The 25,296-nt window shown below is 38.8% G+C and overlaps 1 protein-coding gene across 2 annotated transcripts in view; it reads left to right on the plus strand.

The window, feature by feature from the left end:
- Positions 1-25,296, plus strand: part of rin1b (Ras and Rab interactor 1b) — a 79,993-nt gene that overhangs the window by 35,186 nt on the left and 19,511 nt on the right. The window contains exons 2-8 of one of the 2 annotated variants that reach the window (XM_020711715.3): positions 7,373-7,516; positions 7,809-7,923; positions 11,246-11,318; positions 11,477-11,568; positions 14,304-14,485; positions 14,729-15,013; positions 15,101-15,632. In XM_020711715.3, coding sequence (XP_020567374.1) covers positions 7,373-7,516; positions 7,809-7,923; positions 11,246-11,318; positions 11,477-11,568; positions 14,304-14,485; positions 14,729-15,013; positions 15,101-15,632 — 1,423 coding nt within the window. The remainder of the gene's footprint in view (positions 1-7,372; positions 7,517-7,808; positions 7,924-11,245; positions 11,319-11,476; positions 11,569-14,303; positions 14,486-14,728; positions 15,014-15,100; positions 15,633-25,296) is intronic. The other variant, XM_020711716.3, reaches the window with a different exon arrangement.

Consider the following 25,296-nt stretch of genomic DNA (forward strand, 5'->3'; position numbering starts at 1 on the left):
CATCCTGCGTGACCAGCACAATCCAGCCCACCATCTCTTCCACCAACTGCGCTCAGGAAGGAGGTGCAGGTCCATCCAGTCCAGAACAACCAGATTGAGTAACAGCCTTTATCCACAGGCTGTGCAGCTGCCGCCCACCAAATGCCCCCACCCTTCTCCAACCTTCATCTGAGTACACTATGAACTGAATTTCATTAATAAATATCCCCTGCTTCATATCCCAACAGACTGTATATACTGTACCCCACACCTTCTCCACAATAACCATATCCACCTTGAAATAATTGTGAACTGGACTTTGCATTGCTGCACGTTAACATCAAGCTGCTATTGACTACAACACACGTGTGCACTGAATGTCTTATTGTTGTTTAGTCCGCGCTCTGCTCTTTTTTGTAGTGATTTTGCACTTTAGTTATTTATTTGTTGGGTATTTATTTGGTGGATCTGAGTTTTTTTCCCCACTTTGAAATAATTAGGGTACGGAGCCCGTGTCCTGACATTAAGATATAAAAATATATCTTGTTCCCACAGATTAATATCTTGTTCCCACAGGTTATTATGTCGTTCGCACGAAATACTATTCCGTTCCCACAAGATACTATTGCGTTCCCACAAGATACTATTGCGTTCCCTCAAAATACTATTCCGTTCCCTCGAAATGATTAACTCGTGCGAACGCAATAATTATGTCGTTCGAACGCAATAATTAATCCGTTCGAACGCAGTAATTATTCACGTCATAAGTCATTCACGCGGATATGCTCTCTGTACGCCGGCAAAACTAAGCCGCTTTCAGCGGTAACTTCCGTGTCTCTGTGACCCATATTCGTTCAAAAAGGAACATGAAAAACAAAAATGATCACTTTATTACCGTCTCAATGAATATAAGAAAAATATCAAAAGATTTATGATAACTAGGCTGCTTTGTCATACGATAGCTCCTGCTAGGCTACTACTAGCTCCGCCGCAGAGCTCTCTGATCATGTATGCCGGCATTTGGGCAACTGGCTGGTCTGTTGTCAGACAGCTGATATTGTAGTTTAGGGTCGAATAGGAATAATAATATTCAGGACTTGTCTTTTATTAACTTTAGCAGTCAGTATCTTTACATTCGAAGCCTATTAGGCTACATGCTAACTGACTAGCCGATCATTTCCTGTTATTAATTTACGTCATTGATTTACAGCAGATACCTTCACATTTCTGTCTGTGTGTGTCTCATTACATTGCATTGAAGACACGGAGGATGTTTAGAGAACAGATTTATTTATTTTAAAAAGCACAGAAGCATCCATCGTATTCACGTTCACATCATCTGGTACGCCTTCAGTCATCTTGCTGCAAAAGCCGCTCCCTGCCGCTACTTCCGTGTCTCTGTGAGCATTCAATAGGGGTAGCGGCAGGAAGCGGCTTTTGCAGCAAGATGACTGAGGGCGTACCAGATCATCATGTGAATGAACGTAAATACGATGGATGCTTTTGTGCTTTTTGAAATAAATAAATCTGTTCTCTAAACATCCTCTGTCTTCAATGCAATGTAATCAGACACACACAGAGAGAAATGTGAAGGTATCTGCTGTAAATCTATGACGTAAATTAATAACAGGAAATGATCGGCTAGTCAGTTAGCATGTAGCCTAATAGGCTTCGAATGTAAAGATACTGACTGCTAAAGTTAATAAAAGACAAGTCCTGAATATTATTATTCCTATTCGACCCTAAACTACAATATCAGCTGTCTGACAACAGACCAGCCAGTTGCCCAAATGCCGGCATACATGATCAGAGAGCTCTGCGGCGGAGCTAGTAGTAGCCTAGCAGGAGCTATCGTATGACAAAGCAGCCTAGTTATCATAAATCTTTTGATATTTTTCTTATATTCATTGAGACGGTAATAAAGTGATCATTTTTGTTTTTCATGTTCCTTTTTTGAACGAATATGGGTCACAGAGACACGGAAGTTACCGCTGAAAGCGGCTTAGTTTTGCCGGCGTACAGAGAGCATATCCGCGTGAATGACTTATGACGTGAATAATTATTGCGTTCGAACGGATTAATTATTGCGTTCGAACGACATAATTATTGCGTTCGCACGGGTTAATCATTTCGAGGGAACGGAATAGTATTTTGAGGGAACGCAATAGTATCTTGTGGGAACGGAATAGTATCTTGTGGGAACGGAATAGTATTTCGTGCGAACGACATAATAACCTGTGGGAACAAGATATTAATCTGTGGGAACAAGATATATTTTTATATCTTAATGTCAGGACACGGGCTCCGTATTAGGGTGATAGGCATCGCACCAAACACAATTTCGCTGTCCATGCTTTAATGACAATGACAAATAAATTAATCTTGAATTTTGAATCTCTTGAATCTCTTGAATCGTGAAGGGGCAGAGCCCTACAGGAGCCACAGCCATTCTGCATAAAGAAACAAAGAAGTGAGAACAAAAACAAAAGGAAGCTAACATGTTTTGTCATGACCGGAAATTATCGAAGGCTTTCTTCCCTACCAACAGCTACTCCCACAACTGAGAGGCAAATTTCTGATGTACTGACGCTTTGCACAAACTATGTCCTTGAAAACAACTTGTTTTTTTTTTTTACATTTTAGCTAAAAACATCATAATCATAATCAAAAGACCACTGGGAATTATTTAAAAATAGATCAAAAGTGAACTTTTAAACAGTCAGACAGCAACCTTTCCGCCACGACCAAGACCAAAAAGCCGTCAAAGGACGTCAGGGACTAAATTGTAGACTTGACTCAGACTGGGAATGCCAGCTGTTTTCAATTCCTTTTTTAATGGAATTAAGCTAAAAGTTTTTCCTCAGAGGTAACATCCAGATTGTAAAGGAGAAAAATCTCTCTCCAAAATTTTCTTCAAACCAGTGAAAATCTTTGAAGTAATTGAAAAAAAGTGATCTGCTGTGAGATCTGACTAAAATTAAGGCTAAAATATGGAGTGATATTTCTGCCACCACGTTGCACACAAAACTTTCTAAGTTGCAATGAACATATTAAATATTTGCTTTTCAATAATTTTTTATTCTGCATGCGTTGTGTCAAATCTCGCTTTTGTCCTAACTTTGATTTTGCTGAGTTAAGTTTCAGTTTGACGTGACAAAGCTGCCATCAAACAGCTGCTGATTGGTCCAGAATCTAACCAATCAAATAGCCATATGTATCTAACATGGTGTCAGCTACCGAGGCTCAGAAACCAAACCAGCTCTTTTTACCCTTAATTTTGTCTTTTTGGATGAAGATGTTTTCATTTTTTTATCATTTTAACAATAATTCATACTTTCTTTCTTTTTTTTTTGCATTGGTTATTTTTTTTATTAAGTAAAATTTGTGAATTAATGGCTGAGGATCTCCTGAAACTGTAAAGTTTATCTGCTGACACTAAATCAACAGGCCTGTCTGTGAGATATGTGAACTTTCTGGAGCAAAATATTAGTAAGAATTTTGATTTTCTTTAAGATCTGTTTGTTAAAACAAAACAATAAAAGATTTAAAGCACATATTATTTTATGCTGCACAAGTGTTAGGGATTAGATGAACAGCAATAATAAGCAAAAGAATGATGGCTCACCAAAGGTGACTCAATGTATTTAACAGGAGAAGCATATTTGACTTTTATGTTAATTTTCACAGTGTCTTGTGTTTTAGAACTTGTGAGCATTTGTCCAAATTAAAAAGAAATTACTCATGAAAAAATGCAATTTTCTCATAATATTTCAACATTTATTGATTAAAATAAAACATTAGTTCAGATACAAATCTTAAAAAGTGTTACTTCCTGCTGGACAGAGTCGGAGCTCGGACATTTTTTTTTCTGCTGCAGACATTTTAAACACGTTGGTCGCTACACTGACATAAAAAAATACAAAACTCTGTTTGATTTTGCTGTTTTGCTGCTCCTTCTGGGTTTTACTCTGAGAGAATCAGGCCAGAATGGTTGAAAACGGCAGAATCCCGTACGAACAGAACCGACACAAAGTCCAAAGTCCATATCTGCCTCCAAGCACCGTCAACACGAGAGAAAGACACCTGATTGGTTAGAATCTGGACCAATCAGCAGTTGTCTGATGGCAGCTTTGTCGTCAAACTGAAACTTAATTCAGCAAAATCAAAGATAGGTAAAAAGCAAGATTAAAATATTACTGTTTTTTGTTTTTTCGGTCTTATATTGTTTATTGTGCAAGTGACTGTGAATTTCTGTAAATTGTAAAATGTACAATAAAGTTTGTTGGGAAAAAAAAAGCAAGATTTGAGACAACGCACGTGAAAACGTGTGTTTTGCAAACGCAAAAAGAGTTTTTGAAACCAAAAAAAAAGTTTTTGAAAAAAAACAAAAAAAACAAAGCAAAATAAAAAATAATTGAAAAGCAAATATTTAACATTTTCATTTGCAATTTAGAAAGCTTGTGTGCAACGTGGTGGCAGAAATATCACTCCATACTAAAACATCATGCATAACAGACTAAGCGTATGCTGTGAAAGATTGGCAGTCATGGTGTCAGTTTTATAAATTTCCAAGTTGGCGAAGCTATCAGAATTTTTTTGTAATCGTAGTCATACTACATCTTTTTCAGAGTTTGTTGTCATTGTGGGGAGAGGGAGACGGCAAGTGTTTAGAATATTGTTCCAACATAAAACTGTGATATGATTTATAGTGTTACAGCTGCATCAGTCATAGTGTGTGCTTTAGTTGCTGTGTGTGTTGCTCTCCGTGTGCCCCTGACAATTTATCACTTTTGCTTCCTCTAAACAACACAAAAAGTAGCACATTGGTGATTCTGCATTTTCTGAGTGTGCAGCTTTTAATGAACTCCAGATCCCAGTGACTAGTTTGAGAGGAACTAGCAGGCATCAAACATTAATAAAAAGATCCTTAATTTGGCATATTTTATCACCCATTTTTATTAATTAAAATAAAAACAGGTTTTCTTGATGTAATAAACTGGTTAACTGAGTGTCAAACAAACACCACAAAAAATATATATATTTCAGAAGCTATTTTTCTTCCTTCACTGTTAATTCCTTTTTGTATCATTATGATAATTCTTTTTTGGGGAGCCAGTTTAGCTCGTGCTGGTTTGCGGCGCCTTCCGTACGTGGAACCAGGATTCGAATCCAGGCTGCTCCCTATTCCCTTCTCTGCTTCTGTGCCGGTCCCAAGCCCACATAAATTGAGAGGGTTGCATCAGGAATGGCATCCAGCATAAAACATTGCCAAGTTAACCATGAGACAAGAGTGAGGTTGTTTCGCTGTGGCGACCCCTAATGGGAAAAGCCAAAAGAGGAAGAAGATGATAATTCTTTCTTGTTTTTTCAATTTACATTTTTTCGTCTGCTCCTGATTCACAACAATTTGAATTCAAGAAATACTCAGAAATGCAATTTTAAGTTTAGTTTTCTTCACACATGTTCTCCATCATGAGTAAAATCCTTGTTGTGTCCTTGGGCAAGACACTTCACCCTCCCTGCCTCCAGTGTTGCTCCACTGGTGTGTGATTGTGTATGAATGATCCCGGTGATGGTCAGAGGGGCCGTAGGCGCGAAATGGCAGCCACGCCTCTGTCAGTCTGCCCCAGGGCAGCTGTGGCTACAACCGTAGCTTACCATCACCAAGTATGAATGAGGAGTGAATGAATAATGGACATAATGTAAGCGCTTTGGGTGTCTTGAAAAGCGCAGATAAATCCAATCCATTATTATCATTATTATTATTATAAAATGCCCAAAGAACATGTTTAAAACCCAAAAAATATTTTCATTAGAGTGGGTCTATAAAAATTAAAGGCAGATTAATCCCATTGATTGGGACTTCTCATAACTAATTGTTATTCACTGCTGTAAAGAGTTTGTTGTGAATGGCTACAGACTCAAGCATAGATAACCAGTTTTCCCGGGGGGTGGGGGGGTTATGTAAGCGACAAATGGTGATGCAAAACAGGAAAAATGGAAATGTGTTATTAAATAGAAGCAATACTTGTAATACCTCCTCTGGAGCTTTAAAATCAGGTTACAGAACCCGACCTCTGTTTGTCTTTGGTGCTCCCACAAAGGTACACAGAAAATAGCACAACAACGCAGATTAATAATCATTTTATTATATCAAAAGAGAAAACCTTTAGAGTTTGCACAGGTGTGTACTGTCTTCATACTGTACACAGACCTGAGTGTTTGTTCACAGGCGCGTGCAACTCAAACCTGAGAGAGAGGGTGTTTCGCTGAGTGGGAATGCCTGGTAGGATGTGTAGACCTGTGTTGCCATGGCAACCATCTGCTGCTTTGCTTGCAAGCGATCACCAGCAACCCACACACTGACATATAGCAACAAGCCAGTCTCAGAGAAAGTAAAGCTGTGACTGAACACTAATTTTAAAGTGCAAAAAGACGCACAGTTGATTTATGTTCTGTCCTTGTGCATAACAGACTAGTCTTTTTTTGGTTTTTTTCTGTTATTGCAAAGACAGATATTTTAGAACCTGGAACAACGTTTTAGCAAACAGCAGAATGAACAGAAGGGTGTAAAGCTGCTTTAAAGGGCACAAATGAAAAAAAAAGTGCTTTACAAAATAAATTTGGGGTGTTTGAAGTGACTGCTAAATTCCAAGGTTTGCTTCATTTTTGTCATAAATTGTAAACTAAAAGTCAATCACTGTATACGATGTCTAAATTAAAAAAAAATTGCAACATCACAGACCTATATACCACAGATGTTACTTAAGAGTTTAAAGGACCTAGTCAGATGAAAATTTTGTTTTTGGTATTTTTATGATGCATGTTCTTGTGGGATTTTTCTGATAATGAAGGGGAATAAATTGAGAAAATTAAGATTAAAATTTCTGAGTGTGTATTTATTCAAATTGAATCAGGAGCAGACCAAAGTCATAATAACAGAAAATGTCATGTTTGCCTTTTTTTTTTCATTTTTAATTTCAGTAAATCTTCTGCAGCAGGATAATCTTATTTGAAAGAGGGTGCATTTCATTTTAAAAGGAATTTGTATGTGCTGCTGTTAAAAGTAAAAAAAAAGTTCAATTTAATATAAATAGAAAAATATAATAGATATAATTCACCTGTTCTATATATTTGACATTTTGAATGTTTTTAATCTAAAGTGTATTGTTCTCAACAAAAATGTGGAGTTCTGTGGCTTTCGCTGGGTTTCGTCTGTAAGAAACTGGACCAAATGGCTCTTTTACAACATGGGGTTATTATGAATCTTCTGACGCACCAGATGTTTATCTGGATTAATATCAGATCGTTCAGATTGTTCTCCTGCAAAACTTTGGATCTGAAGCTGTTGACAGCAGCTTGTGATATCTTGGTTGTCCTCTGTGCCTTGCAGATGCAGGACGAGAGATGTTCTCAGCGGGCCGCTCAGCGGGCCTTCAGCATCCTGGACCGTCTGCTGCTAACTCATCCTGTATGGCTGCAGCTGTCCCTAAACCGAGACTCCGCCCTCTACATACTGCTCAGAGAACCTGTTGGGGTGAGGCTATCTTCAGTGTGTCTGAGGCAGTTTCATGCATCAAGTTAGGTTCCTGTTCTCGCTTAGGTACAGCTTGTAGTTTTTTGGAGAAATATTTAACGTCAGGATCTAAAAACAACATTTTCCATCAGCTTTTTGCAAACCAGTAATCCTATAATCTTATTTCATAGATAATTTCAGTAAAAAACAGGATTCTTTCAGTTTCCTTTTCTGAAAAGACTCAATAAAAATGTTATGAGCACAAAGAACATTTTCATTCGGATTTTCCTGTGATTGCTGTTCACGCTCACAGACTTTTCTAGTGCGCAAATGCAGTTCCAGCCAGAGGAAAGTGCTGTGTTTGAGAGTGACAGCCGAGAGAAGTGCCTCCTCCGTTCAGGAGTGCTTCATCAGCGAGGAGGACTCCAGTGAGTATAAAAGCAACGCGGACAGTTGCAGGTGATTTCCACCTGCAGTTAAACCATCACAGAGCTGTGCACTGTTTCTGCTGGAGTGAGATCAGCGTGTAGGAGAGGTGTTGGATTGCAGCTGGATAGTCGAATAACTTACAAACTGAGGTGTTTTAGAATATTGCCAACTTTTGGAATTATGTAACATTCAAATAGACAAAGAGATTCCACTTTAAAAACAATAGAATAGCCTCATAACTTTTTATTAAATTCATTTTTATACATTTTTTAGCCCAAAAACGTGAAAATCGTCAAATAATAGTGCGTTTTCAGCAGGGCATCCTGCATCCTCTTGAAATATGAAGCTGGAGAGTAGTAGCTAAAAAAAACATGGCAGCAGACACAATGCTACTACGTTTATTTTGCAGACTTGAAGATTTCACAGTTCAAGAATACACCCAGTCCCCCAATGTAGACTGTGAATTGGGTCCCATTTTTGTTTTTTGTTTTTTTTTAATTGGTTTATTTCAAGCAATCAAATAAGAATACACAAAAGCAATACAATCATCAGTTATACATTCATACAATGACGAATCAAACTTAGGATAATTAGACATATTAATAAATATTGCTTGAAAGGGAGTGGAAGGAAGCGAACTTTTATAATCCCACCACGTTATACCGTAACCATTTTATTACATGATTTATCATTATCCGGTTCCTAGCTTTTATCAGACAGAATTAAGAATCATAAAGTATCAATAAAGCACATGACAAAGATGAATTACTTAATTATTATGTAGATAGTTGTATAGCCACATTGAGCCACACGTGTCCGTGCTGAAACCCGGAACCGGAAATCTTTCCCATGTGAAATCACAGAGCATAAAAGTTAAAACACATGGTGAGAGTAATGAATAAGAATATTTTAAAACTTCAATCTGCTTGCTATGTTTGTAGTTTTGAAGTTCAAAACACTAAAGTTAAAATGTTCCTAGAATGGCGTGTTGGGGGGGGGGGGGGGGGGGGTCTGGGTGAGCTGAGAGGGTGTCATATCCCTCCAAGTCCCTAAAGTGCTTAAAAAAAACATCTTTTCAGTTCATCTATCCATGTGCACTATATCACTAAAAGTATTCGCTCACCCATCCAAACGATCAGAACCAAGTGTGTTAATCACTTGGCCTGGCCACAGGTGTATATAATCAATCACTTAGGCATACAGACTGCTTTTACAAACCTTTGTGAAAGATTGGGCCACTTTTAGGAGCTGAATGAATTCCAGCATGGAATTGTCATAGGATGGCACACCTGTGCAAAAAGCCTTGAAGGCCTTGACAGCCCACCACTTCTTTGGGATGAATTATTAGAGCGGAGACTGAGAGCCAGGCCTGTAGCATTCCAGCCGGACTCGATTCAGACGATGGACTCAATGATAGTAACTGATGGACTATGATGGGGTATTCCAACCCATTTATTTACTCCCCAGTCATAGTCACACCATAAGAGATGAAGAAAAGCATAAAAACAAACTTACAATAATTCCCTTTTGATATACAACCATTCTTTACCTCAGCTAGTAGTGTTAGATTGTTGGATAACTTCAAACAGAAACATATTTTGTTATTTTACATAACACAAATTGAAAATAATCACAAAATGTGTACAGTAAACATAACCAAAAATCATACCTGTTCGCCTTCCAGCTAGATGCCAAAAACAAATTACAGCTTTACACTGTTATCCGTCCGTCTTTTTTGTCTGTTTCCTTTGTTGCCGTAGCATCAGCTGTTAACCTTTTTTTTTTTTGTTTCTGTTAAACTGACACACTTCACAGAAAAAGCGGAAGTAAGTGGAACCTTCACAATAAAAGTCTTCAAAACAAAATACACTTTACAAACATTAACACCTTTTTGTCATTTTCTTTTACATCTTCAACATAATTCTTTTGAAATTAAAGGCATCTTCAATCAAAGGAAATGTTGAACAATAACAAGAAAACAATTAAAATGGGTCTTTTACAAGGCCTTCTCCACTAACATCAGTGTGTGACCTAACCAGTGTGCTTTTGGAAGAATTGTCCAAAATTCCTATATAGACACACTCCTCAAACCTTGTGGACAGCCTTCCCAGAAGAGTTGAAGGTGTAATCGCCACAAAAGGTGAACAGACATCACATTGAACTTTAGGGGTTAGGAATTTGATGGCACTTAAGTTAAAATGTTAGTCAAGGCAGTTGAGCAAATACTTTTGGTAATATAGTGGATCTGTTTTCTCCTTTGATCTGTTTGATGTCTTTTAAGTTTATGTTGAATGCTCTTCCTGGACTTCCTTCTGCATTTACCGGGCATGGGAAAAACACAAGCAGAGCACTGGTTTGTGCCCTGTTGAGGATGCATTTATGCATTTCTGTCCGTCTATCCATCCTTGTTTGTTTTTTTTTAACCTTTTATTTATTTTATTTAATTTGTTGTTTCTTTATTTTTTGTGGGGAGTTTATTTTTATATCTATTTCTTTAGATAAGTTTGGATTTTCCAGGCTATAACATTTGGGGGGAATTTGGAGCCCCCCCCCGACATGCCTGTATTGCGCCCCAGAGCAAATATGGACAACCAGCTTCCAATCACAACTACAGTTATAAAGCATAGACTGCATAGAACATAAAAAAATGATCTGCAGATGCTATTTGTCATCTAACAGAAAAAACGCTGCCAGCTGTTGTGTGAATAAAAATTTGTTTCGATTTAAGTGTGACAACACAAATGCCGTTTTGGAGCTGTGTACATGATTTACCTGAACTGAGATTGTTCTCAGAAACTGAGGATAGCCTCTGTGATGTTGCTCCAAACTCCCACTGATCCTGTCTCTCTGAAGACAACAAATTAACAGGTTTTACAACTTTCTGCCTCAATGTCTTTCGTGTTTGGGCGGTTTTTAGCTACTGTAGTAGAGATTTAGCAGAAGGTGTAGGTGTTTCTTAAACCCCAGAGGAAAGGCTGCTAGAAACCAATGAAGTAGGAAATGCATCCTCTAAACCTGGAGGGCATTTATTATTGACGCGTTCCATCAATCAAACCTTAGACTCTGCCTTTATTAGAGTAAATCTGGATGAAATTCTATTCTTTTTGTTTGCTCCCTACATGAAGGAGCCACTGATAAGCAGAGGTCCAGGTCAATCTAAAGACTTTCCAAATTCAACATTTTGGTGCTCTGCGTTGTTGTTAACAGAAAAAAAGTGTGTAGCAGAGACGATGAGTCTTCTGTATTACTTTTGGCAGTTGTTGCAAAATGAGGATGCCCACTGCCTTCACTGCTGTCAGTCATTGTCTTTTCTGTCCCAAGCATTTGCTTTGGAGAGCTCAGCTCTCAGCTTCCCTGACTTGTGTCGCCTGGTGGCCTTCTACTGCATCAGCAGGTAATATATAACACTGATTTAAATCAGATACATGAAGGCACGAGGACAGAAGAAGTCCTTAGATGCCTGTTTGTATAGTAAACTGCTAAAGTCACATATATGGTTTCATCACCTGTTGGTCCCACATAAACACATTTTCTTTTCCCCCTCATCTGCAGGGACACGTTACCCTTTCCTCTGCAGCTACCAGATGCCATTGCTAAAGCCACCACACACAGGCAGCTGGAAGCCATCTCACACATGGGACAAGGTTAGTCATCATTTTTATTATTATCCACTCCTATCAGGCCTCACAGAATACTCCTGAGTTAATAAGTTTTGGTTATTGAACTTTATAGAAATTCATAGAAATTGGATGGAACAGACAGGAAGCCTTTGAGAGAGAGAGAGAGAAAATTGAAGCCACTAAATCTGAGGATCTGATGGAATCAACTCCTTAGCATGGAATTTGGAGGGGCACCCCCCCCCACACACACACACACACATACACACATGCCCATATCTGGCCTTGAATGAAACATTTAATTGTGCCCCAGAGCAAATATATCTTAATTTAATACGTTTTCCAGAATGTTCAGTGTTCAGAGCTGCTTTGCTTCTCGAAGATGTTATAGTGGATGACTAGTAGATGTGATTTCTACTGCAACTGCAAGGAGTGTGCCTAGACCAGAACTGCTCAGCCCTAGTCAACTAGATCAAGGGTGTCAAACACCAGGTCTCGAGGGCTGGCCTCCTGCTTGTTTTCCATAAATCCTGTCTTATCTACTGCTGATAACCTGAAACCGGGGCTAGTGATACGTATGGATAACGGATCATCCTTGAGCCCTAGTTACCAGCGGGATTGGGTGTCAGACCGTGGAAAAAAAGTAACAAAATAATGAAGCTCAGAGAGATGAGTTTGTCCGGCATCAGAACCTCTGCTTTCACTACAACTCCCATGATGCATTGGGGTTAATGTGACGGCGTCTTACTGCGTTGCTGTTAACAGTTATGAAGCACAACAAAACGTCTGTTCTAACAGTTTGTAAATATTCTTGATAAAAGCAGGAACACAGTTTAGTGTTCTTTCAAGTTTGAAAAAAGGAATCATTAACAGTCAGAGATTCCAGATTTTAAAATAAAACTTAAAAATATAATGTTGATAAGTTTAAATTTAACAACACAAAAAAAAATTGTGAAGTTACATAGTACTGCATTTTAATTAACTTTAGGGAAAAGCAACTTCCTTGGCAAACTTTCAAATAATTTAATTAAAAATTATTATAAAGAACAATCGCAACTTTGAGGAGAAACAGTTACAGCTGCCTCGATTATTACAAAAACACACGTGAGATGGTGGGGGGACTGTAAATCAATACAGACTACAGACTCAACATTTTTGGTTGATGGTGTGCTGTGGGGTTTTTGTCAAGCAAAAAGTGTAACTTGGCTCAAAAAAGGTTGAAAAACACTGGTCTGGATGTACAACCCTGATTTTTTTTTTCCCGCTGCTAAATATCTGGATCAAATATGTTCGAATCAAAACAAGAAGAAAGCTGAGTCAGCTATCAATAGCAGTGCAGAGAGAAATGCAAAACAAGTAGGGTGGTAGATGTTCAAGAACAGGGTTGAACGGCTCTGGTTTAGACCTTAAGTGCTAACATGTTACAGCTAGGCTCATCTTGGCTCAAAATGTGAGCAGCTTTATGCCAACCTGCTGACTGAACTCACTTCTATTCTTAAGCTACCCTGGTTGAGGAGTGTTGCACTGAAACAATACTCTCAAGGAAGCCTTAAAGCCCCCTATTTGCCCCCCACCACATGCTTGAAAAGTCACTAAAATAAGCAGACACCTAGGATAAATTGAATCCAGCCAAAATCTCAAATGGAGCCAAAAAAAATATTTTAAAATACAGTTACAAAACAAAAACATGTGTCTGGGATATCCCAAAGAAGTTTTAAAAACCATTATGGGATGGCCACATGACCTACAGCTTGGCGGCCATTTTGTGGCAAACTCTGAGAATTGGCGATTTTCGAGTTTAATGTGCAAATGTGGCATACTGTTATAACTCTTTGTCAATGGAATACTGTGAAAATTAAATGCATGCATCCATGGCTGTAACTGAACATATTGGAAAAACACTGGATATGGACATATAAGGAATGTGGGCGTGTTTAGCAAAAAATCTCCGATCGCAATGCTAGCACTTTTAGCAACATTAGCATAACTAGCATAGTTAGCATAATTATCATATGCAGCTACGACTAGACTTGATCAAAGGTGGGCGGTGAGGGCGGCGGTACAGCATAGAGGTGGGCAGCCTTAGTGTAAGTGGTGCGTAGAGGCGGGTGGCGGGGGCGGGTAGCGCCGGCAGGCCATACAACGGCGCTTGCGGCTTTAATTTGAATTGAATTTTGCTACACACTTACGAGAGAACTTTTTAAAAATGAAATGTCAAATACTATTTTCTGTATATTTTTTAATAAGTGACACTATGAGCGATGTTGACGAAGAAAAAGAAAAAGCCATTTGGCTGATTGATTTTTCCTTTTATTTTTTAGTCAACGGATGCAGCTTTGTTGTCAAAATAAAAAAGCGTTTCCGGTATTGAGTTTTATTTTTGAAATATGAGACACATATGCTTCTATACCACAGTGAGACACGCATTTACTTGGACTGGCACATGGAAACACAGAAGAGTGCCCCCATGTGGTTTCAGTAACTTACAACACCTGTTGGTTCCATACAGTGTTCTCCACAAGGACTAACCAGACCCAACCCTGCTTCTCTGCCGAGATTAGAACAGATGACCAAAAAACAGGATTTGAAACCGACTTTAGCCTCAGTTGGGACAAACTATACTTTAAATTTAGCTTGTAGAGTGTCATGAGTGCAGATATTGCTGGATTATAAAATTAATTCTTCAAGAAAGCTGTAAATCCCACTGCTGAAGCACTGGAAGTATTGGTAAAGGGTACTGCCTCTTTCCTTCTGGATTTCAGACTTCTGGAGTTCGCCAAATGCTTCAGATATTCAGAACGGGCCGGCAGGACCAACTGCAATAAACAGCGGGAGTCAAGCTCAAATGGGGAGGATTCTAGAGCAGTGTTCTCTGTGGAATCAAGGCACTCAAGGCAAAGTTTGCTTCATCAATCCACTCTTTCTTCAGCTGGAGGTTATCTCGGTAAGGAGATTTTGAGGTTAGCAGCTTTCTCTGAATCAGTTAGATAGATCTGAATTTGGAATTTGATATTGATTTAAATGCTTGTTTAATGGTGCATTAGAATAAAATATAGATAAATCTATCAGTCATTCATTCATGACTTTAGCCTTTAAGACTTTTTGGAAAATGTTCTTAAAATCTATTAGAATGTTCAACTTCTATTCTCCGAATAGAAAAAAATCCCTTTTTTTTTGCTTTGTACAGCAGCCACAACCCACAAACCACAGTGCCTCCAATAAACGGCATCGCTTTAAGCGCAGTATGAGGCTCCGGCTCTCTGAGTCCTCCATGAATTTGTCTCTTGAAGGAGTCGGCTCCTACTCACCTTCGCTGTCTGTGGAGCAACCGGAAGGATCTGAGGGACAGCACAAGGCCAGCACTAACTCACAAAGGAGAGTTCATGCAGGTGCTGGGGTCTTGAGAAGAACCCCTGCTGTGTCACCTGGGTCTGCAGAGGAAGAGGACGTGATGTCTGTCTATGTGCCACAAGTAGTTTCCTTTTTACATTATAAAATGTGCATTTAACGTATGTGTGTTAATTTTATCTGGTAAATAAAGTATTTTCTTTTGATTTAGACATCTGGCAACACTCAAGAGGCGTCAAAATCCCAGCATGAGCCAGGTATCGAAGTGGCAGTTCAAGCTTTAGAGAATCGTCCAGTTCCATCACTGGCTGAACTTGACAGCAGCAGCTCTTTCAGCAGTATAGAGGAGGATAATGACTCCGACTCGGATCCAGAAAGCACGGTCCAAACTCAAGCATATAGCTACCAGCGTCCACCTCTTGTCCGCTCTCGAGGCCGTGGTGGCCTGCACCGTATGAGTGAGGCCTTTGTATGTTTCTTTGCCCCAGACAAGAGGGTGTCTCGTCTGGTGGAGGAGCTGTCCAGAGACATGCGCTCAGTGTTTGGAAGTATGGTCCAGGATTTCATTTTAGAGCAGAAGGAAGTGCTGAAATCGGTGACCTCCGCTTCTTCGTCTCCATGTGTCACAGCCGTGCAGCTTCTTCAGGGTCTGCGTCTCTTTCTGTCACACGCAAAGTGCTGCCTGCTGGACAGTGGAGAGCTGGAGCCTCCCATTGAAACCTTGGTGCCAGAGAATGAGAAAGGTAAAAAAAAAACCAGCAACCTGCACTTTTTTACATTTTTTGTCACAAATATATTACCTGTTTAGCAAAACTCCACTTTATTAAGTTCTTATATGAATAGATGATTTATTAATCGTGCAATGCCTTAGTCACATCTGTCCTTACGGGTGGATACAGGCTGTTTGGGCGAAAAAATTAGAAAATGTGTACAGGGCATGCAGGTGGCCCAAGTGAAATCGTAGACCACCTGGTGAGCCTGCAATGGTAAAATGTTCATGCACATTTTTGTTTCTACGGACATGCTGCAGAGGACAGGTAGCAAAGGACACTTAACCAGAGGTTCTTAACCTTTTTGACACCAGGGCCCATTTTTCCCAGTAAAAAGTGATTCAAGGCCCATTCAAATTCATCATCAAAGTAAGACTTTGTGGGGAAAATATATGATACAATGTGATCATCTCAAAGACATTTATTTTCACACTGAACAGGTAAACTAGGGTCGTCATGCTTAACACAAATTAGAATTCCAAAAATATTTACAAGGCATTTTGATGAATAAGGTTTTGTGGTAATGAAACAAGCACACTTAAAATAAAAGTTTCAAAGTTTTAAATTTAATAAACTGTAAAGGACATTTTAATAAAGTGCTAATTAAAATATTACCTTATAAACTGCTAATGAACTCGACAAATAAGTAATCTTAATTTTTGTACTAGATGTTAACTCTCCAAGTCTGTCACAAATTGCCAACAGTCACAACAGTCTTTTTTAAAGTGCTACAAATCCCATTTCATGTTCACCTCTTAATGAAACACTTGGGCCTGTCTCCTCCACATGATCAAATCCATTCTGGGCGGAATGGGGGAAAAGCTCACTCTTCTTCTTCTTCTTCCACTTTCGGCTTCTCCCATCAGGGGTCGCCACAGCGAACGAGTCGCATGGTAAATTTGGCAATGTTTTACGCCGGATGCCCTTCCTGACGCAACCTTCTCAAACCGGGCTCACTCTTAATTAACGTTAACGTTATTAACAGAGAGCACATTTTAGTGTAGCGCGAGACTTGGTCTTGGTCAGCGCGAGACTTGGTCTTATAACAGCGGTAAAACTGGCATTTAAAAAGCCTTATAAATAACCAAGTGGAGAAGGTTTTGAGAATGTTCACTTAGATTTATTTGTGTTGTACAAATACAATTTCAAAATCAAATGCCCTAGAAATTTTCCAGAAGTCTCTGCGAAAAACCAGTGTCCATCGATGCTCACTAGATTGGCAAATATAGAGTACATTGCATTACGTTTGAACAATTTTTGCAAAGAAAATGTATTCAAATGTATTTTTTAATAAACCATAGACTTTTTTAACTTCAGATCACAGTGGATTCATAAATAATCGTTCCAAAACGCTAATATCAATAAGATTTTTACTTTGTGAAATCGATGACGTCATATTCGTTTATAAAAAAATAGTAAGATGGTGTCCGAATTGCTTTTAAAATCCAGGGCACTACACAGTCCCATACTATATAGTTTTTAGTATTTAGGGGTCAGGGTGGGAATTCGGACACAGATAATGTTTTTTTTGACTCAGCTACACTGCATGTTGGCGCATGCTACAACACTTGGACATTTATTTGTTTTTGAGAGATTATTAATTTTTACAGAGTTTGCTGAGTTTGCTTTGTTGATGGTCTCTTGGAAACTGTCTCGCTACGTGTCTGCATTTACAGCTGGAGGAGAAGAATTCTCATTAAAACGCAGAAAAAGCAATCTTTTCTCTTAAGAAATGCATTTGTAGTTCACTCTCTGTGTTAATACAAAAGGTTTGAGATACTTGTAATCGGATTTGAACGTTTAGTTATTGAACCCCAAGTCAGAATTTGTGAATGTCTTTCAAACTTTACCAAACTGATATTTTTAATATTTTCAAAGCGACAATAATAATAATAAAAAGAGTCCCCTACTTTTATTTATGTTTTTATTTTCCCCTCTTGGGTTATTGAGGGACAGTGAGCCTTCAAAGTGGATCTTATAGACACAGAAACATGCGGAAGCGGCTGACACACAGACAGCTCTCAGACGGAGCAGGAGAGAAGCTGCAGTTGCCGGTAGAGTCTTTGAACGATCTTATGAACCCTGATTGGAAACGTGATTACCGATGTTTTAGGCCTGTGGAAATTTCAGAATAAAAGCACAATCGTTGCATGTATACTTCTGTTTTGAGTTATTGTTTCGTGTTGTGAGTTATTGTTTCATGTTGTGAGTTATTGTGTTGTGTTGTGAGTTATTGTGTTGTGAGTTATTGTGTTGTGAGTTATTGTTTTGTGTTGTGAGTTATTGTGTTGTGTTGCGAAATCTAAAGTGTTGTGTTGTGACCCTTCTGGTCCACCGTAGATTATGCCCAATAATGGACTATGCAGAAGCCTGAACCATCCAACGCAAACCAGAGACTGGTTGTGTCTACGAAGTCTATAATTTTTCTGATAATGCACCCCTCGAAGGGCATCATCCTGTATAATATCATGGTCACTTACAAAAGAAATATATATGAAGTCAAATGTCAGTACTTTTAATCTTGTAATAGTTTGTTGTAAATCATTTTTCAACAAAAGCGGACTATTTGATATGCGGTGCGATGTGTTGTCATGGTAACGGCTGTGGAGACTCCTCCGACCTCACTCTACTGAAGCCGAGGAAAGTGGTGTACTGTATTCTAAAGATCATGTTACGTGATAAAAAGTTAATTCCAAGGGAAAGTTCACCTCTTATCACTTGTTTTTGTCCATATCATGAAGCAAAAGTTTGTTTCAAAGAATCAAAGTCCAAAGTCTAAATGTTTCAATTCCTCCTGTGTCACCTTGTGTCTCATCATCTATCTCATCTTCTTGTATTATCTTCTCTCTTTCTCTTCTGCTGCATCCTAGTCTTGATAATTATCACATTCATCAAACAGGTTAAAATAAACTGTGAAATCACTCATGTCTTTCTACTGTTTTGCTGTTGTGTTAAACTGAGGAATAACTATGGTAATACCACAGTGGTCCAGGTGACAGAGTTGTGTAAAAGGCACCCCATGACAGTGTCACTTGTATGTCACAGCTAACATTGATGTTGTAATTGCCCCATTACCATTGTTCATTCCCCTCTGGGAATCAAGCCCTGGATTCCTGCGTGGCAGCCTTCCACATTGGCAGCCGCTAAAAAAATAATTGATACTTTATTTATCCCACAATGGGGAAATTCTTCTCCGCATCATTGACCCATCCCCCTGGGGGGAGCGGTGAGCTGCAGACTAGCTGCGCTTGGGGGTCGACAGCTGGCTGGGGAGAGTGGGGAGCGATCCACTAACCTTTTGGTTGTTGGACGACCTGCTCTACCGCCTGAGCTAAACTGCTGCCCATGTGACTGAAGCATCAAGAAAACCATGTGTGAATTGCAAAAGACAGGAAAACTAAGGGAGGATGCAGACTTGTGGAATTTGACAATCTTTTCTCATAAATATTGGGTTTCCTAAGCTCCAGTGAAAGGCAGACTCAAGTGAACATAGTTTTCGTGTGGTGGTGGTGGGTGCAAGGGAATATTCATGTTGTCTATAAAATTTGGTAAACAGCATCAGGAAAGCCCTTCTAGGTGCTCTGGCATTCACATCTATTGCATTTAAACGGATTCTCATCATTGCAAAGACATTGAAGGGTGTTACTTTGCCTGGGTTGTACTTAGATCCTCCAACACGGTCCTGTGTGTAGGTGTTTTCTGTTTTGGACTGCTTTGCGTGATGCTGCATGTGAGTTTGCAGGTGTGTGTACATGTGCAGTGACAGATGATTGTTGCTTAGTTGTGCAGAGGCTTCAGGGAGAGAGCGGTCATCCACTCCTCCTTTCCTTCCTTCCTCCTCTGTTATTCTGATTTATCTCTCTTTGCGTCGGCGGGAGGCATTTGCATTTTTTTTCTCCCCCTCATTTATCATAAAAAGATATCACAGTCCCACGCTCACTTGAAAAGCAGCACGATTCACGGGAGGGTGGGAGGTAGAAATACACATAGGTAGATTACTTAGAGAAAGTAATCAGTTACAAAACATGAGTAATAACAACAAAATACACTTAGAAAAGTTGTCAGAGATGTTGTAATCAGATTACTTGTAATCAGTTACTCTCAAGAGCAGATTTACAGTGAAAGACGGGAGGGAGGAGTGGAGACGAGAGTAATTGATCGCACAGGTATGAGTTTTATAGTAATATAGATGGGAAGGTATGTGGGGGATTGTACAGGAGGAAATCATGAAGGAGGGAGAGGAGGATATTGATGATGAGTGGAAAATGTTGAGTCAGGGCTGCCCACTTTCTGCAGAATATTACCTCGCTGAGTGTTTCTACATGTCATGGTACCCATCATCTGTGGATGAAGATAAATGTGTGTTTGATTGCTGCTGTCAGGCTGAAAAAGGAGAAACCCTAGTTTTTTTTCATATGCAGTGATTGCTAAAAAAAACGAATTTGTTTGTCATCTTTTCATGAGTTGTTTGCATAGATTATCATTACCGTGTCTAGGATAATAAATGGGGATGACATCAGTGGGATCAGCTTAGCTAGCTAACAGAATTTGCTTTATCAAGCAAAATATTCCTTTTACCCCACATGTCTGCTAAGGTTAACACACAGACACAGTTTCTCCGCTTTCATTTTATAAGCACAATATGCACATCCCTCTTTACAAAAGTTAGAATGTTGTTTATTTTTGTGGGTGAAACGCAGACACGCTGCTGAGGCCAACTCTAGGTTGACGTCATGAAATGGACGGCACCCACAAGGAGCAAAAGGCGGTACCTCAGACATCCAGTCTTCTTACGTCCGGGTAGGAAAATGAACTTATGAAAATAACTACTATTTCATTTAATAAAATCTTTGTTTTGTGTGCCAAAGGTAATATATTATCATATATATGGATATAGTTTACTCTGAAAAGCTTAAGAGAAGCAATGTTTAGAACCTTTAATACACCTAAAGTTTTTTTTTTGTTAAGTACACTTGAGTGTAGGTAAAAGTATAGTATGTATACTACAGACCATGTACTGTATAGGAAGTATGCTTACTGAATACTCCTTCAGACTTGATTGAAACATTTTACGTTTACAATTTACAATTTACAATTTACAACATTTTCCGGTTCCGGGTTACACAGCAGGACGCGTGGCGTGCTTCTCTGCGAATACAACTATCTTCAAATTACTTAAAAAGTTGATTTTCCCCAAAAAAGAGAGCTGACCATGCCCCCGAAGAAACCCCAGGAATACGAAGACCTCAATAAGACTATTGACATTATTCAAGAAACGCTGAAAAGTTTTATGGAACAAGTGTCCGCTAAGCTAACGCCACTTTGGGAAATGATGGAAGAGTTCCGATCTGGTTTTGACCTAGTTTAAATCTCAAGCCGAGTTCAATGGCCACGTGTTTTGTTCATAGAATCCAAAGAGGACTTGATTGAAGGGAACCGGAAATCCTCAAACTGACCCGGAAGTTCCCCAATATCGTTTTAAATATATTTAACGTTTTTGACATGTATATGGGGCATTTTTCTTATGAAAGAAAACAAATTTAATAAAAAATCATTTCATTTTTGCATTTCTGAGTATTTCTACTTTTAAATCGCTGTCAATCAACTGTCACAAACAGGCTCGGTTTGAATTATTGAGCTGTTGTAATGTCACAACGGCCCAGGAGCACATGTGCATTGTGCCAGTTCCCTGATTTTCCCCGTTCAGTGTGCAAAAGCTCAAGTGTGGCAGAAAAGAATATGGCACATTGCTACAGTGCCCGCACATATTTAAGTTTGTCCAAGGCTGGATTCTGTAGTTGCCCACACATATTTGAAATTAAAATTAAATTTAAAGTCCCATTAGATGTCAGGTACGTGTTCTCCGCATTTGTGTTTTCTTTCTGACTGGGTTTAAACAGAGAGGGTAAAAATAAAAACAGTGATAAAGCAGGGGACATTTTTTTAATCATTGTCTTGATGAAAATAAGAAAAATATCCATAAGTTAAGGAGGCCCAAGCAGGCTTGCTTCCCATCCCACAGCTGGTTTCTGTCTGGCCGCCAGCTTGCCTTCTTGGGGCATAGTGATCGAGATAGCTCCAGCTCCATCGGCCCTGCGACAGATTTCCCAGGGTGTACCCACCTTCTCCCAACAGTAGCCATGACGCTTAAATCGTGCCGCAGGACCTTAGATTTTATCTGTACCATTTACTTAACATTGCAACTGGATTTAGGGTTAGGGTGAGTTGTATAATTTTCGCTTCCGGCTGATGATGTCAGGTGCCATTTTTCTGCAGCCAGGCTCTCAAATAAAGGTCTAAAAAAATTGTGTAGCATGTGTGTAATTTAAAATATGTGGTTTCAATAAACGTGTTTTCTATAAATTGTGTCTTTTTTCAGTTCTCCTTCTACAACTACAAACTGTTCTGACCCATGGAAATAAAACCTTTAAGCTTTTCACAAATAGTACAGAAAATCTGTCCAGAAGCATGTTAGTTCCAATAGCAACTAACAAAAATTCTAGAGTTTAGAAAGTAGATCCTTTCCCTATGGCCTTTACAACTACTCATAGGCCTATAGCACATGCAAAGTGCAAAATGTACAATAAAAATACATTGCCAGTTTGCATCAGTGATGAGCAAACACAGTCAAAAAGAAAATTTGCCAAAACTTTGCTTTCCTAGAAAGTTTTTTAGAAGGTAACTATATTTGGATCAGTGTTGAGTAAAACTTAATTTGCCATTTTATCAATAACATCACTGGACTGATGAACGTTAGCCATGCATTATGTGAATATAGTTACTGTCTGCACATTATAGATGTAAAGTTAGCCATAAGCTGCTTTAGTTCACAGCTGCAAACTAGCATTAGTGCTAGTTTAAATATATATTTTATATATTTAAATATATAAATATAGAACTAGTTTAACAAAGCCTCATGGCTTCAGTTAGTACCATATTAAAGTCCTTGGTTGGAATGTGTTCATTGTGTTGTTTAATTCCTTTTAGCAATAAAAGCTGGTCTTGCAGATTACTGACTCTGAGGGCAGAAAAAGTTTTCATGAATGACTAACGAGACACAGAGTGTCAACCAGGAATTCATAAAGAAGAGGAAGTTAATGAGCTTCAGCTGAAACCAGAGATGTCTCATCAAACTGATTCTGCAATGTAAAAGAACCCAAGGCAAAACAAAAAAGAAAAAGGTTGATGACATAGGGATCATTTATTTGAGGTTTGTGAGCATTTTCAAACTATTGTTTTAAGTTGTGCACTGTTCTAGGAATGATAAACTGAAGACAAGACAGGTCAGTGCAAACATCCTTCGGTCTCAGAGAAACATTGCTTCAGAGGGGATTCCATGCAAGCAGAAAAGTTGATGACCTGTTTGGTTTTCACTGGGGGTGAGACATAAACTGAGCAGTCAGAATCAACATTTAAACAGCGATGCTGTGGGAAGTGGGGAAACTAATAATGGCTTCCAGAACAGTACAGTATAAACAATCATTTTGGTAGGCTGGTTTTGCTGATGTGAAATGCCAATATTCAGAAGGGGGTTCAAAGGAGGAAAGGGGAACTGAAATCCATATTTGAACATCTGGGATGAGATTGACTGTTTTGGACTCAAAAACTACAATATAAAATGCACACTGCACTTTTAAGCAACTAATCATGTCATATTAACATCCACCGAGTGTTAATGGTTCAAAGTGCACTTGGAAAATAAACTAATTTTGGATTCGTACTGTTAGAGCTATGGTTCTAACAGCAGAAGCTACTTCTGCCAATGTCCCCTTAATGGAGAGCCACGTCACTGTTGATCCAAAAAAAAAAAAAATCTGAAAAAAAAAGTAAATTTCTCAATTCAAAACTGCAAATATTAATATTTATAATATTATATATAATATATATTTATAATATTATATAAATATTTTCATATCCTCTTTATATGAAAGCTAATTGAACTTCTACAAATTGACTGGAGGTCCGATTCCCGCCTTGTCTGCCCCTTTTGTCGAATTGTCCTTGACACTGAACACCACTTTGCCTCTGGTGGAACTTTGGCTCCAGTGTTCAGCAGAGGCGCTGCCATCAGTGTGTAAATGTGTGTGTGAATGGGACTGTGACTGTAAATTGCTTTGGGTTTTCGAGAAGGGTAGAAAAGGGCTAAACAAGTATTCGCCATTTACTGTTCAGGTAATAGTGTAATCGCCATGGATGTTGATCTATTTTTTCTGAAGCCATATTGATCATCTGACATTTGTTTATGTTTCTCCACAAAGTTTTCCAGCCTTGTGAGGAATACTTTTTCAAGTATTTTTGAAAATTGGCAAAGACACTGGTCTTTAATTTGGGAGTTGATGTTTGTCCCCTGATTTGAATAATGGAATTACCACCACCAAACTGCAAACATAGGTTAGCGGGTCAACAATGGAATGAATTACCTTTTTTACTACCATCATATTAATTCCGTCACAGCCTGTAGATGTTTTGTTTTTGAATTGTTTGACAATTTTTAGAATTACTTTTGTTTCCACGGGTTTCAAATAAATTGAGATAGGACTTCTTTTTAGCGTTAAACAGTTTCCTTTTCTGATTTATTTGTACAATTTATTTCGTCGGCTAAATTTGGGCCTATTTTTACAAAATATTCATTAAACTCCCTATTCATATCCTGAATATTGTTGCACATCTCATTTTTGCCAACCAAAAAGTCTGGATAATTTGTTTTTTTCTTTGTGTTTTTGTTACAAGAACAGGCAGATGGCTGGTTCTAAATGCAGCAGATTTGTTAGCTCAGCTAAATGTCCACAAAGTTTAATCAGGGTCAGGCTGATAGGGTTCAAAAACAGGCACAAGTTCATCCGAGGAGAGACAGGGTCATCAAAATTCAAGCGAGAGTTGGGGCAGACAAACAGAGTCAGAAGATAGAAGATCGGGTACAGCTATATCGCTCAGTAAGGAAGGCAGAGTGGTACAAACAATACTTAACACTGAGTGAGGGTCAGTGCAGTGCTTAAATAGTTGATATGGCAAATGAGAGTCGGGTGTGCAGCACTCAGAAACTGCATGCTGGGGTTGCTGGGAGATGAAGTGCATTCATTACTCTGGAGACAGTTCCTGCCAGTGACCAAAGGGGGAGACAGAGTTCTGACTTATGACAGTTTTCTTATGACTGTTCAATGCTCTCCAGATTCTTTTAGTATTTTTTTCTAATATTTCTTTATCATAGTCTTTTTTTGCATGCTTTCATATTACTGGTTAATTTGTTTTTATAGTTTTTTGTATCTCTGTAATGATTGTGGAATGATCAAACTAGCAGGAGGCAACCTTAGTGACAGACAGAAATCTGGTAAACTACTTACAGGACAACAATAGCAAAAACACTCCAGAAAGCAAGTTTAAAGGACCCTGACTTTAACCCTGAACTCTAGCGTAAGTCAGCCTAAACTTGCTTACTCTGCAGTGGAGACCGGTTGCAGCAAAGCTCCTTTCCCACAGGCTGGAGGTCCATATTGGGCTTTTGAAGGCTCTCTCCATCAGTTTGGGTCTAATGTGAGCCTTGCCTTCATGCACCACACCTAAAAATAATCAGACAAACATGCATACAAAGATCCAAAAAAACAACAAAGTCCCACTCTGATAGAATTAAAACAAAACA

The sequence above is a fragment of the Oryzias latipes genome, chromosome 18 (genome assembly GCF_053564925.1).
Source record: "Oryzias latipes strain Hd-rR chromosome 18, Olatipes_Hd-rR_3.1".
NCBI lineage: Eukaryota > Metazoa > Chordata > Actinopteri > Beloniformes > Adrianichthyidae > Oryzias > Oryzias latipes.